Raw genomic sequence first — 15,366 nt, forward strand, 5'->3', positions numbered from 1 at the left:
GGCTGGATCAACCCAGAGATGAATATTTCTAAGTGTCCAGATATATTACAAGGCAGATAATCCAAAAATGAAGCCAAGAACTCTTAGTCCTGATAATAAACCCTTGGGTACACAGAAATATGCACCTTGGGTAATATTCCATATACAGTAACTATAATCCAGTATTGTCGTAAGTTGGCTCATAAATGATGAAGCTCAAGATGCCTGACCAGATCTGCAGTTGTGGTTAGCAGGCAGCATGCTAAAGAGGGGAAGAACTTTTGTAAAGCACATACAATTAGAGCAATGGCCGCATTGTGGCAGAGAAATCTGCCTTGATGGAAGAATTATGTAAAGCAGCAAGGTGGTGCTCTGCGCACACTAAGTCTAAGCATTACTATGTTGATGGTGAAACTTCCACAAATGCAACGTCTGGTGGATGAGTTTGGAGGGCGGTAGTATAATAATTAAAGAAACAAGATACCTATTGTTATGATTTTTTTTTCTTCAGTAAGGAGAAAGAAACCATTATTTACCATTAATTGTGTTTCCTTAATACCGCTCTGGCAGTAGTTTTCCCCCCATCCCCACATTTTGTTTTTACTAATATACAGTATTGTGTTGAGATTGCACTGGGAAAATTAGAAGACGCAGGATAGAAAGATGTGTGGCCCTAAATACCCTCAGATGGATTAGCCACTTGGTGATCACTGAACACAGTTAAGTTATTAATTCCTCATTTTGTCACTTAGAGTCAGGCACTACTTCACCTCAGGTCCAATTTATTATTGAGTTTTAGACCCGATAATTATAATTTCTTATTGTCGCTTTTCTTGCAATAAGAAATGATGTACCACCAGGATGTATTAACACACACGGGGACAGGGGTTCTGGTAGGAGCCCGTCCCTTCTATGTGTAAAAGTAAAGTGATCGATAACTTTTTGCTTCAGGACCCTGGTGCGCTACTGCGCATGCACGGTCATCAGACTGCACATAAGCGAGCGGCTATATAGATCTCTTCCGGTAAATTGTGCAAACTGTAGCCCATAGGCTACAATGGCTAAAGCCATCTAAAGATGGTGATAGCTGCCAGGGCCAAGCGTAGCTTGCTTAATCTCACAATATAGGACCCCCATAGAAACCTTTGAGGGTCACTGATGCAAATGGAAACAGAAGAACTACAGCAGATATCTCTGATAACTGCTTTGTTACCTCCTACATACATTCTGGGGACACTTACATTTTGCAGGTCTACCACGATAATGTCAGTTTTCAGGGATTTCCTGTAAAATTAGTTTAATAAATATGCCCCCTTGTATCAACTTACTAGAGGACACATTTTCTGTGCAATGGATAAGCACAAGCTTATTTGTCTTCATCATTAATATCACTAGTTTTAGTGGTTTGCTAGAAGGCTTTCTTGCTAATATTGATCTGGCAACAAAATGGCCGTCTCCTGTGTATGTAGGTTGCACTAAAATGTGAATTTAACCTTACCTTATGCTGTGTATCCACTACCAGATACCGGCACAATGGTACGATTACGACATCGTAATCGTACCATCGTTTCCCAACCCCTGCAGTGGCTACACTGAACGATTGATCTTTCAGTGTAGGCACCATCAATCATCCCCGAACTTGGTCAATCTGTCGTTATCGGCAGATTGACCAGCATGTTCGAGCGATGATTGATGTCGGAAACAACCAGCGGGAGCGCGAATCGCTGGTCGTTTCCGACATTTTCATGCCCGATGTGTGCCCGATTACTGGACGATTGCATGATTACGATGTTGTAATCGCGTAGTGGATACGCGGCATTAGACCGCAATGCATGTAGCACAGATTTGCTCTGTCACATGGAACCAATCCAAGATCAGCTTTGTTAATTCTAGTGTGGTTTACAAAATTAAAAGCAATAGTCCGCTTACTATTTCACACCATTTGTGCTATTTATTCTGCTGTTATTAAATCTACCATTACTCTCCCTATGCCACAATTTCATATGTTCACTTTATTAAAGGAAAAAAACACTTTTCTTCAGTCCAAGGGTTGGAAATGACCATACTATAAGATGTCTGTGATACTCTGTTGATGAGGCAATGCTCTTATAGAACCTTGTACAGTAAGTTCTAGATGGATAAACCATTACACAAACCAAAAAGAAAAAGAGAAACAAAAAAACAACTCGCCAGCAAACACAGGTGAAGCTTTTTCTTCTGGTTGCGATTTTCAAGGAGAATATATATATATATATATATATATATTATAAACATGATTAGTCAAGTGAACAAGGTGTGTAGTGCAATGCTGCTCATCTACTCACCAGTATATTTACAGTACCTCCCAGATCCCTATTCCTTATTTGTGTTTTTAACATACAAGTGTGAGACAGATGAGGGATGTTTTAAAGCGACTGCCCACATTACTATGGTAATGCCTGTCCCCATTCACCACTCTATATTATTTATAACCCACTTTCTCTCTGTTTAATCCAACACTCATCCCTATTGGCCACTTAACCGTCTCCCCTACAAATTAATGTAATAACTGCAACACATCCCCCTAGAAATGTAAGGTGCTTGAAGTCACAGGCTAATAATAAATAACACTTCTAAATATAAAGGATTCCATATTAGTTTTTGATTTTTTGCATATTTGTGTATAATGTGAAATATACAATACCAAAGCATTCCTATTTATTTATTTATAAAGCTACATTGCTGTAATAGGAATTCACAAGTATTATACTGTTCTGGCAGTGTCTTTTGAAGATGGGTTTATGTCGGGTTTGGTCAGCAGCCATAGAGAAATTCTGGGTTGTCCCGGGAAACCTGACCCTTCCAGTGATTTTATGCCATTTGTAATACTTGATCTAGCCAATTATCATGTTTTCCTTTTTCCCTCCAAATTACCGTACTTGTGCAACGTTTCTTTGAGTGCTGTTATATAGGTGATACTAAGTCTGGCTCTTTCCTCATAGTACACGTTTAACCCCTTAATGCTGGGAGTTACTATCACACACAGTAAATACCCTTCTTGCGTCCTTATGATACGTTGATCTGTGAATATATTGCTTTAAAAAGAATACAGTTGACTTAATGCAATATGCAGTAATAAAAAAACAAACTGCATTGAAAGACAATATGAGGTGTGGCTATTAAATAACCAGACTGTACATGTAAAAATAATCCATACTACGTGAGTGGAGTGGGGGAACACTGACCTTGGACTATCCCAAACCCCTCTCGCACATATAGTTTGCTGTCACACAGCATTCAAAGAACTTGTGTTTTTCCCATGTGTTTTCTAAAAATGCTTAGTTCAAAAGTAGAGCAACGTGCTAACTTAAAAGTTTTAGTTAAATTGAACAAAACGACCATCAAATCTTTCCGTATGCTAACCGAGACTTGTATGTCACATGCACGTGTGTTGAGGGGCACAAAAGACTTAGTGACGGTCGTGAGGATGTCGCACTTTACCACTTAGACTACATAGATTTCTGTGGAAGTAATAAGCCATTTTAACACTGTTTTTTACTACTTAGACCCAACTTCCTTTGTTTTTATCATTAATAGGCTTTATGCCCAGGACATAGGGACTGCAAATTGACCTAAACACCAGTTCCTCAGGGCAACAAAGTGGAACATTACGTCCCATGCGGCTGTTGGCCTTTGGGAGATTTATGTATTATGCCTTTGTATGCAATTTATTTTTCTTGCTCCATATTATGTTGGGTGTCATTTTTATTTTACTTTTATATTTTATCAATTTTTGACACCCATATCAATGGTTGAACCTTTTCAGTCACCAGTTTTTAAGCAATAGATTTACACATCCACTCTGTTTGCAACCTGGTCACTATATAGTAGAATTACTGGTGATTGCAACCTCACAATCAAGCTGGGTACACACTATACAATTATTGGGCCAATTTGCCAATAATCGTATGATCAGCCTGTTTTATTGTGTAGTGTGTAGACACAATCAATGTTTGGCGTTTCGCCAATAAAACGGTCAAAAAATGTCCACAAATGCTCTCCTTCAAATATTTTCTCGGTCAGACTTGTCAGAAGAGATCAACCAAAAAGTCCTGATATCGTGCAGTGTGTGGGCATCCGCAATTACCAGACCATATTGCCTACGATTTTTTTATGTGTACCTAATTATCGATCTATGAGCCACAAAATCTGCAGACTTCTCAATGAAATTGTAGCAAAGATATCGTGACTTTCCAGTTGCTAAAAAATCGAGCCGAATGTCAGGTCGGCCCAAAAAATTGCATAGTGTGTAGCTAGCTTTAGAATTGCCTGGTAGGATTCCTTGTTGGAATAGTTTGCTGTAAAATGCACTATTCTTGTAGATACATACAACATTAAGGGGCAAACACGCCCCTCCCCCTAACCCCCTCAACCTAAAGCACCTAATCTCACAAGCAGTCTGATGACTCTGAAGCAGGGGGTGTTCCTGGGGCTAGAGGCTTGGCCATTATTGGATGTGAGCAATGAGCATCATGTGATTACATGAAGCCACTACCTGCTGCTTTAGTGCCTCCCAGACTGACATTAAGTTGTGTTATTGTCTGAGGATAGCACAACTCTATTAAAAAGGACACTGAACCTAAACTTCATTACAGAGTTACATAACCAGAGACTGTTGCAGAATGTAATACATACTGTCCATCAGGACACCATGAAATGGTCTGCTCCCATCATCAATTAGTTAACTATTCCAGTTATCCGTGTGTTGAATTATAAGACACCTCTCATCAATTTATCAGAGGAAAAACTGGAATATTAAGGTAAGCTGGAAGTTAGGGGCGAGAGCATATTGTATTGCATGCAAGGATCTGCAAATGGCATAGCATTGTACAATTTATCCATCCTCTCATAACCCATGCTCTGCAGATGTACCTCCCATCACCAAGGTCTCTCATATCCCTTTCCCACTACAAGCGCAATAACCTGCGTGAAAAGGCCAGGGGTCAACCCGCTTGCGATGCAGTGTGAACAGGTAGACAGGGTCAAGGCGACCTGGGTCCCATTCACAAGTATAGGGAGAGCCGGCACTTGGAGATCTCATCTCCAAGCGCCGTATCACCATGTGAGGGCGGTCACGGGGCTGCCAGTCTGAAAGGTGTCTCAGCTGGGTTGCACCCGGGATGGATGCGTGAACAAAATCCCGGGTGTGACCCGGCATAGCGATGTGAAAGGGGTATCCGTATTCAAACTAACATTCAATTCATTTTTTTCATTCCTTAAGTCCATTTTTCTTAGCAGATGAAAAAGAAATAAATAGTCAGATACATGCTGAGCAGGAAGGGGCAGCTGCTATGTACTGTGCCACATGCTAAAGCTCCTCTGCTTGTAGCAATAACAAATATGTATCCCCCTTGCTTACAACTTCTGGTCTCTATCAGCCATTATCTGTGCTACAGTGCACTTAGAAGGTTTATTTAGAGGAAATCTGTAAACACACCTATTGGCAAATGCAGCACGATCGAGTGATTACAGCTGTAGACATGACAAACACCTGAATCTTTACATTTCAGGATTTCAGGTTTATGGTCCTCATTACTTAAATTGAGTAACATTAGCATTTTACCAGTTTGAAAGAAGCCAGAAAAGAAGGACTGTGGATATACTTCTAGCAATATTGGGATTTTGTTCTTCCTTTCTTTCTTTTTTTTAAATCTTGAAGCCATGAAACCAAAATAGAAAGTTCTAGTGTACTCACACATGACACAAGGCATGTCCTTCTAGACCAGTCTGAGGTCCAGTTCTCAAACTCCCAAAAGTGCATGTTTTCCAGATTTCCTGGCAGGAGCTCAGGTGTATTGGTGATTGGCTCATTGTTAAAAACAATCCAAGCGTGTTGCTAATAATTACATCTGTGATTGTGTAGGAACCTGGGAAATCATGCACCAGAGGCAGGGTTAATAATCACTATTCTGTAATCTAGTTGTAATCATTTCTCAGATATCCAGGGTGTGAGTAACCTAATGATTGGTACAATATTTAATGTACCCATCACTAATTTTTCCAGAACGGCATATGGTTTGATTGTACTCAGGCCATAACAAAGAAGGTTTTTTTTTTTTTTAAAGAAAAAAGTCATTTAGGGGATAAACACATAAATTCAGTAGTACTGATGTTGTAGATGCAAGCACAAAGATTGTCTTCTTTTTTTTATATATCAAGGCCCAACCCCTGCTGACCACTGTTTTAATGGAAACTTCAGTGTTCTCAATTGCCTTTCATACTTTGATATTTATTCATCAACATTATTCCCAGTACTGGAAATACAGTGATGGAGATAAGTAACGCAAGTATCTCTTAATACCTTCTGTGTAGTTTGGAGAGTGGGTCAGACAGGGTATCAACTGAATATGAATGGTATACTCACTCCCCAAAGACCTTGCTGCTCATCGACATGTCTGGATGAAGATACTTCTAGCTTTCTCAGTCCATTCTACTTGTTACTTTGAGGTCCAACCTCCCACTTTCCCCAAACATATTCTGGACCAATGAATAGGAGTATCTGAAGGTGCTATTGGCAAAAGTTCCCGGACTTCCCATGAACAGATGGCTGCTGATTCCAGGATACGGATACCCTAGGATGATTCTGCCTTTGCCCCTTCCTCCTCAATTTGGGGAAGGGGTTGCTCTTTCCTCATGGAAGACTTTGGAGCGCTCGGAGCATCTACAGCTTTTGGTTCATTGGTAAGGTAAGAACCTTTATATCGGTGAAAGTAATGGTAAACCAGAAACAATGCGGCTACAGCAATGAGGAAGAGGAAGATCACTATGACTGATTAGAAGAAGAAAAAACTTTGGATTACTCGCCTTATATTGTCATTACTACAGTATTTAACATATTATTACATCAAACATGGAGCATATATCTAATAAAATAAAAATGGCCCTCTAAAAATATGGAAGGCAGTGCATGTTTTTAATAACCGTATATATTGAGAAAGGGAATTAAACCCGCTGAGACCCTTGAAACTGATAACTGTAATATACAGATTAAACCTTTAATTCAGCCTTCTAGCATTAAGATACCTCTAACCTTGAATGATTTTAAATAGACATAACTTTCTTGTATGTTGATCCAAGCTCTCTACACAGACAGCATGACTATAGGCTAGGGGTGGGCAATAAGCGGCCCCCCAGATGTTGTAAAACTACATATCCCAGAATGCCCTGCCACAGTTTTGCTATTTGCCATGCTAGAAATGTTGCAATGCATGCTGGGATTTATAATTCAAAAATAGCTGGGGGGCCGCTAATTGCCCACCCTTGCTCTAGGCCCCAGTGTTTTCCATACGGCAAGCATCCAAATCGCTTCTGCCTTCACTGCGGCCTGTTCGTGCTGTCAGACTGCACAAGCCTATTGCAGCCATTTCCCATCATGCCAAATAATGATTATATCGATTACAAGAAATCACTATTGGGCATCTGTGTTGTTTTTGACCTACTTGCTATGATACCGCAGCATGTGTGGGCATTATTTAAATTGTATCATTTACATTTATAATTAAAGAACAATTAGAAGATATTGTATTGCTAGTGTTTTCTCTCTTTTCCCTGTGCTACAAACAATAGGCCCTATTATCACTAAATCAACAGCAGTAAACCTGAGGCTATGCATAATAATGAATCTGATATTACTATAGCTTGTTTTTGTTTTATATTATACATATATTTTGTTAGTAAATAGATTGCATTATTAGATTTGACACCATGGGGCATATCCAATTACCCGCTGGGTTTCAGCCGCGGCTACTTATCGGGCAAAACTCACGCAAAGCGGGGATTAGCTATTCAATTAAATATCTTTTACCCCGCGTCATTAGAACTGGGCTCCCGCGCGAGAACACACTGATTCATCGAGAACTGCGGAATCAGTGTGTTATACCTGCTCGCGTGAGGCTGGATAGGGCGGCCTCACGCAGATTTTAACACGCACCTACATGAGGTACAAGGTAAAGCCCGACAGCGGAGACTCGCGTGCAGGGTCTCGGGGACACCTGCGCATGTAATCCCCGCTAATTAAATCCCGACCTGCGCGATAATTAGCCGTGTTGATATACCCCCATGTATTATGATTGTGTGGGGATATTATCTCATATTGTGTACATTTTTATATGGTTTGTTTACATACGTTTTAGCGGTAATTTGACTCCACTTCAAAGTCAAGGGGGTTGGTATAATGTGTCACAATACCTTTTGAAATGAGCTATTCCATATAGCAGGGGCACAGACCATGGTTAAATAGATCAGCATCACTTGGACAGTATTGATATACTATTTGTAATTAGGTTTGCTAAGTATATGTCCCTATTCTCATTTTTCCTATGGTTGTCACTGGAGACACTGGGGTATAGAGTGAAGTGGTAGGATCCAGGACACTTTCAAATTATTAGCAAAAGTTTAAGCTCCTCCCCCTTTAACATCTTATTAGCTACATGGACCTTCAGTATATCTTGCCCGATCTAGACTTTTTTTTTTTATTGACGGCCTCGTGCAGCCACTTAGTTTTAGTTTATTCTGATTTTCAACTTATCGATCAGCCCTTGCTTTGGATGCCTGGATCAGCACCTCATTCTGTTTGAAACACGGTTCCAGTAGGGCATTGCCTCAAGGAGGCGGCATTGCCACTGCAGGTAGTGACGGTAGTGCTAATGCAGCAGTCAGACAAAGAAAGATATTAATGTAGGTGGCTCCCTGGTCAGAGTCAGATTTCAGTTGTTTTACAGCCCTCTGAACCACCCTGCACAAAAGAATTGGGTGCAGGGTGCCCAGTGTTGAGAGTTTGCTGGGCCCTGGAGGGAGGTGCCATCCTTTTGAGACTATTTCCTTGGTGTTACTTTCCAGTGAGACAAGCCCATCAGAAGGAAAATAGCAGCCAGCTTGGGGGCTGCAGTAGTGGTGAGGTGTATGGTAGGATAGATATTCTGCTGGCTCTTTCCTGTCTTTGACAGTTCATATCACACTGGATTGTACTTTTGTTTCATTTTCACTATATTTGGGAAGGAGTGTACATCCAGCTTGGAGGAAAGATAGTGCCAACATATTTTGCCTGCTCCAAATGTCACCCAAAATGACCAGCCTGGGGTTGATGGTCTGTGTGCAATATGTGAGGAGGTGGACCAGTAGCCACGATCACCTACAAGTGCACCCCCAAGCTGCAAGTTATTACAGAGCTCATCAAATGACCTAGGGATCTAAGCAGGCATTCTTCCTCTGGCCCTGACCATGGGAGATACAGAGTTCAAAATTTTTTTCCCTAATCTTGGGAAGTCCCGTTTGGTCTTAATCTGGATAAAATAAGTTACCAGGCCTCATGTGAAGCCGACAAATCTATTCTCCACTCCTCATGGAGGGCTGCAGAGGTAAACAGACTTGCACAGAAAGGCATCCAGCTCCCAAACCCTGTGACAAGCTATCAGCCTGATGGACAGTCAGCTCACTTAGGAACTCTTATGATGAGAGCCTGTCTGAAGGATGCTCCAGACGGCACTGCAGCATAGATTCTGGCTGCAGGGTGCCATTATAGGCACCCTGCTAGCCACATGAGGCTAGCAGAACAAAAGCTCAGAGGGCCACACCAAATGAGGTTCCCCATCCCTGCCCTAGACTAACCCTCCCGGGGGGAGGGGGGGGTTTGCTTGACCCCAAATCCCCCAGGAAACCCTAACCTTCCCCCCTCTCACCCCCCCATGCCTATCCACGCCCGATGCCCAGCTTACCTACGGTCGGTATGCCAGGCGTCCTGTTTTCGGTGTGGGGCTAATGATAGGCGTCATATTTAGACGTCTATCATTAGTCCCATGCTGGGATTTCACTGTCGGAAAGCCGGCGGTCGGCATTTCATGACTACATAAATTGGTATGTTATACTGCTGGACGTCAGCACGGCGGATGAAATACCGATGCCGGAAAGGCCGGCATATGGAGATCCCGACAGGGTAAGTATAAAGGCTATCCCTAACCCTCTCCCCCCCTAAACCTAACCCTCCCTTAGTGGTGCCTAACCCTAACCCCACCACCCTAGTGCCTAACCCTAGCCTTCCCCCAGGGGTGTCTAAACCTAACCCCCCCTCCCCGCACCCTAAACCTAACCCTCCCGGGAGGGGTGCTCTATGCACCAAATGTTGAAACATCTATGGCCATTCTGTGGTATATATTTGCTCTCTCCTTTTATTCTGAGTGCCATGGCTGTGGATCCTTCTATTATGAGAGTGTCCCATACTTACAAGCATAAAACATTACAATAGTGACCTTCTCTCCAAACCCCTGGGTTATCGTATTAGATTTATCCTGTGTGATGATTACATAAATATTAGGAAATGAATTATACTCACATGCAATAATCCCGGCGAGCCCATCGTCATGTACGTGAGGAAATACTAGAAGACAGAACAGAACAAGTTACTGAGGTTCTTCAGACAGACCAGCATATACCAGCCATGTCCACATGCTGGACAAAATCATGGCAACTGCTGGCCGAAATCAAACAGAAATGCAAATCATAACAGTAATACATACAAAATTCATCTTTAAAATCTGTCAAAATAATATTTACATATAAACATGAATCTTCTTAGTGGCTATTTGTGTTGAATTCTGCGTTCTGACTTTTTTAGCAACATAATTGTTGAAGAAGTGTTTCACAGGAGTCTTGTTGACCAGTGCTGCTCTGTCTGACACTTTAGGGGATACTATACTACATTAATATAGTATATTGAATTGAGTGGTACTTACATTGACCAGGGTGAATTGGAGTATGAATGCCACTACTACCTGATTCCATAGCATGTTGTCAAGTTGTTAAACTTTATTTTTTGTTATTCTGAATTAATCACCACTACCAAATTTGGGGATTCTATGTAAAACAAATAGCATCCCTAGAGAGATAGACGTCACAGACTATAAATTCTTGCACCTCACCTGCCCCAATGTACCATGGGTCCAGGTCATATGGTATGTGGTACACTCTCAAGGGCATGGCGCCACAGTTAGATTCCACCAGCGATCCCTTCACAGTGATGATTGCTGACGCCCTACGGGATCGGAAGATATCTCGTATTGGTGTGATGTTGTTGAAGCGCACATCTGCTAGGCATCCTATGAAACCTGGCGTGTTAAATTTCTGCACTTCTGGATCCATTGCACCAGTCTCTAAAAGCAGAAAATCAGAAGCATGTCAACAATAACCATAATATTTTTCTTTAGGTCCAGAAGACCATTACCCAATATACCAAAATAGTAAAAAAAAATATTAATAAAGTTGGAAACGAGGGCTTTGGGAATCATAATCAAATTACTTTATTTGTAAAAAGTCTGTGTTTGGTTTCTATGTTCCGTTGGACATTTAAGATCCCTGACAACTACGTTATACTGGAAACACTGAGCTTGCAAATTTGGTTGCCACGCCAGGGATCCCAATCTTGATAATTACTATAGCCAGGGCTGGACTGGCCATCAGGCACTTCTGGCAAATGACAGAAGGGTCCCCGCCCTCCACTCCACGCCGCCGGATATAGGTTATGCGCTCAGGGTGAGGGAAGGGGCGTCAGTGATGGGGAGACGGGTGTGCCACAAGGCCAGGCTCCCATGACCTGTGGCACGCCCCCTTCGCGAGCGCCCGCGCCTAAGGCGGACTGCCAGGGCTGAAATACAGTCCCAGTCCACACCTGACTATAGCCCTCACCACCCTTGGAGGAAAGGAAGAATCCACACCTCAGTGGGGCTGGTTGACTTTGGGAGAGGCAAACTCCCATTCCCCTCTTAATTTCCAAGCAGCATCTCTTTTCTTAATGAAGGTAACTGCCGATCACTTGCAATGATCGCTATTGGGCTGCATGTATGTTTCCCAGCATTTCATTGACCGTTACCTCTGCTCTGACTACAGAAGCTGCAGATTCATGAATACAAATGTAAGCCAGGGAGTGAATGTACAAATTGTATTCACAAAGCACAGTATACATTCCCTGTGTTCTTTTAATTCATCTGACAAATGTTATATGATTTTTCTTTTCAAAAATGTATTGCAGGGAACATCAAGATTACGCTCTAAGGGCCTGATTCAGAGCCGGACGCTATTTGCGTTCGCTCGTTCAGAAAAAGGGTGAGGGCTATTTAAATTGAACGCTCGCTCTTTGCGGTCTGTTGACGCCTCTATGTCTGAGCGAGCGAACGAAACATGCGCTCGCTATTTTGAAAAGACACCCCTGGCCGCTCGCATCATACGTCATCTCCGCTATTTATTAGATTAATCGAGTACATCGAAAGGCGTCTGAACTGCTCGCAGTGCTTGTGGTTGGATTTTCCTACCGCAATCATGCGAACATTTCAGGCTAAGAGACAACCAAGTGACGTGGCCGACGACGCTGCTTTGTTAATTATGCACACCCTTAAAACGCCCGTTTTGACCGAAACTAGGATATCTGTCACCCGGTGCAAGGTATCAATTTTGCGCCCCCTCCCTTCCTGTACCTGGATTTTGTCCTTGCTCCTCCATAAGGCAGTGCACTAGTCAGATGTCCCTGATATAGTGACTTACAATATTCCACACACAATAATGCCCATTACACATTATGCCACACACTGTAATGCCTATTACCAAAGTGCCACTTACATATTTGCCCGACACCATTTTATGCCCCACAGTAAGGTTTCTAATTACTTTAAAATTACCTGCTCGTTATCAGGGGTTTTATGCTCGTTGCCAGGGGGTTCCATGCTCATTGCCAGGGGTTACATGCTCGTTGCCATGGGGTTTATGCTTGTTGCCATGTGGTTTCATGCTCGTTGCCAGGGGATTCATGCTCATTGCTATGGGGTTTATGCTCGTTGCCAGGGGTTACATGCTCGTTGCCATGGGGTTTATGCTCATTGCCAGGGGGTTTCATGGGAGAAGATGCAGCTTTCAGCATCTTCTCCCGGCACTTGCGCTGGCCTAACAGACACTAGAGGTCCAGTAGGACCTCTAGTGTCTGTTTCCTCCTCGGTGGTGGCCATTTTTGGATGGCCATTTTCAGCAGAGTCCATGCGGACGGCTAGTCCACATGGAATCTGCTGAATATGACCATCCAAAAATGGCCGCCGCCAAGGAGGAGACAGACACTAGAGGTCCAGTAAGAACCTCTAGCATCTGTCGCCTCCTTGGTGGTGGCCATTTTGGATGGCCATTTTCTGACTCTGCAGCCCCCAAGCCACCGTGAGTCATCCCGTTTTCACCCCCTGCATTCCGGCACATGTGCACCTCTATCCCCCCCCCTAGTTGTGGCCCTGAAGAGGGGAGGGGGCCCTCCTGTGGTGCAGTAGATGCTAGCATTGTGCCAGATTCTACTGCACATGTGCATGTCTCTGGTAACATGGCACCCGTACCATGGTCCCAGAGACACCTCAACTGTGCTTTCGCAAATCTCCAGGAAAATGGCCGCCACGCCATTTTCGTAGTGATTTGTGCTGCTACATATATATATTGTACATATTGTTAGTTTACATATACCCAGCCCTGCTTTTTAATTTATGAAGTCTCTTAAGCCAATGGTTTAGGTATAGCTATTAAATAGCAATTCTAAATCACCTCCTGTCCTGTCCTGTGCTGGGTGTGTTTGGTGCTGACAGCCCTAGCCACAGTATGTAACCCAGGCGCAATGCTGTCACCTCACTTACCAACTGCTTGATGTGCCGACAGCTTGTGTCTAACCTATGCTGCCACACCACAACTTTGTAATAATGTGCTATATTGTGCTACATTGGCTGTCATTAGGACAAATGGTGGAAAGAAAAAGGAGGCGTTAACTCGTAAAATGACTGAATCTGGTAAGTTGCTATGGGGGAACAAAAGTAACCTTTGTTTTGCACCAGTTTTTTTTTTTTATAAATGTCCCCCATTATGTTATACCATTATACAGCACATTATAGTAATGCAGAGATGACAGGGCAGCACAGCATGCTTGCCGACTTTCTGTAAGGCAGGGGGCGCGGCTACGATGACTAGATTCAGTGCGAATTTCATCATCAGACCCCTCCGGACTGTCCACTTTGACAGGTAAGTACGGGGCAGGTATGCAGCACAGATGTGATGCTATAGAATATATAGTTGCTGCAGGATGTGAGAACAGACAGTCGGGCATATAGAGCATTCAGCATTGAACAGACCAGGATTTTTAGTATATCTCTTATCTAAATATAGTGACAGCTGCAACTTTTTGGTCTAAATAAATATTCATGAATTCACTAGGAACTAGTGACATTACTAAGGCATGAGATGCAAAGTTATACAGTGTCTCAGTAATGTCTCTAGCACTAAAGGGTACCTATACATCACCAATCACACAAAAATAATTCACAGATTCTGTGATTTTTTTCCCCAATTTAAAGGTTTCCCCAAACCACCGATCTGCGCCCATACATTACAGATATTTTTCAGTTATTTGCAGATCATTTTCACTGTCTGATCAGAATCTGCGATCTGTGAACCACATACATTGCATATTTTTTTACACAATCATCTGCAAAATGCAGAATTCTCCAATTGATTGCTGGTGTATGGGGGCCTTTAGTGAGCTGATGAGCTGCATTCCACCATGTAAGACAGGTGTGCTTCAATGACAATCACTGACCAATGCGTTTATTTGGCAAAATGTGAAGATTTGAGATGTACTTACAAAGAGGAAAGACATTACTATTTAAATATATGGATGGCAAACTAAGAAAAGCAAGAACTGGTTTGTTTAGGATGTGTTTGCTAATAAATATGGGTAATAGGTGTGTACAAAACTAAATGACATACATGTACAGAGGATAGGATAAGAAATACTGACCCACAACTCTTCCAAGATAAAGAGCTTTTGGGGTGTCAAACTTCGGGTCTTCCCACAAGAAGAACTGTTTCTCCACCACATCATAATAGTCCACCTGTAAGGAGCAGAATTAATGTTCACGCCCAAATTTTGACATTTGATATGGTGATCAAAATGGTATCATCCAGCTTGTAATTAGTCTAACAGTGATTTACACTTACTATTGTTGGATTTATATCTAAACCAGATCAGACTATAAAAGCACATAGAACAGTGTTTCTCAAATCCAGTTCTCCATGGCGGCTAACTCTGGCCTCCATCCAGCAGTTGCACAGCAGCTGGAGTACCGCATGTTACATACCCCTGTGCTAGGGGGTGAATTTACAAAATGGCTGCTTTTGCAAGTCACCATTTCTCCATGCATTGAATCCTGAAATTTCTTCCTGAAGGTGCTGCTTGTACATTTACACCTAGATTTAAAACATGTCTAAAGGCAGTTTCACTCTTACCGCAGTTTATTTCCTCAGCATTAACCAATGATTACATGACACCTACACACTTTCATTTAA

The 15,366-nt window shown here is 42.4% G+C and overlaps 1 protein-coding gene across 1 annotated transcript in view; it reads right to left on the minus strand.

The window, feature by feature from the left end:
• Positions 1 to 5,550: 5,550 nt before the first annotated feature.
• Positions 5,551 to 15,366, minus strand: part of CNTNAP1 (contactin associated protein 1) — a 123,312-nt gene continuing 113,496 nt past the window's right edge. The window contains exons 21-24 of the mRNA XM_088480857.1: positions 14,819 to 14,912; positions 10,932 to 11,162; positions 10,346 to 10,390; positions 5,551 to 6,787 (exon numbers count right to left, since the gene is read on the minus strand). Coding sequence (XP_088336983.1) covers positions 6,591 to 6,787; positions 10,346 to 10,390; positions 10,932 to 11,162; positions 14,819 to 14,912 — 567 coding nt within the window. The 3' untranslated portion in view covers positions 5,551 to 6,590. The remainder of the gene's footprint in view (positions 6,788 to 10,345; positions 10,391 to 10,931; positions 11,163 to 14,818; positions 14,913 to 15,366) is intronic.

The sequence above is a fragment of the Taudactylus pleione genome, unplaced genomic scaffold, assembly GCF_031769625.1.
Source record: "Taudactylus pleione unplaced genomic scaffold, aTauple2 ptg000256l, whole genome shotgun sequence".
NCBI classification, from domain to species: domain Eukaryota; kingdom Metazoa; phylum Chordata; class Amphibia; order Anura; family Myobatrachidae; genus Taudactylus; species Taudactylus pleione.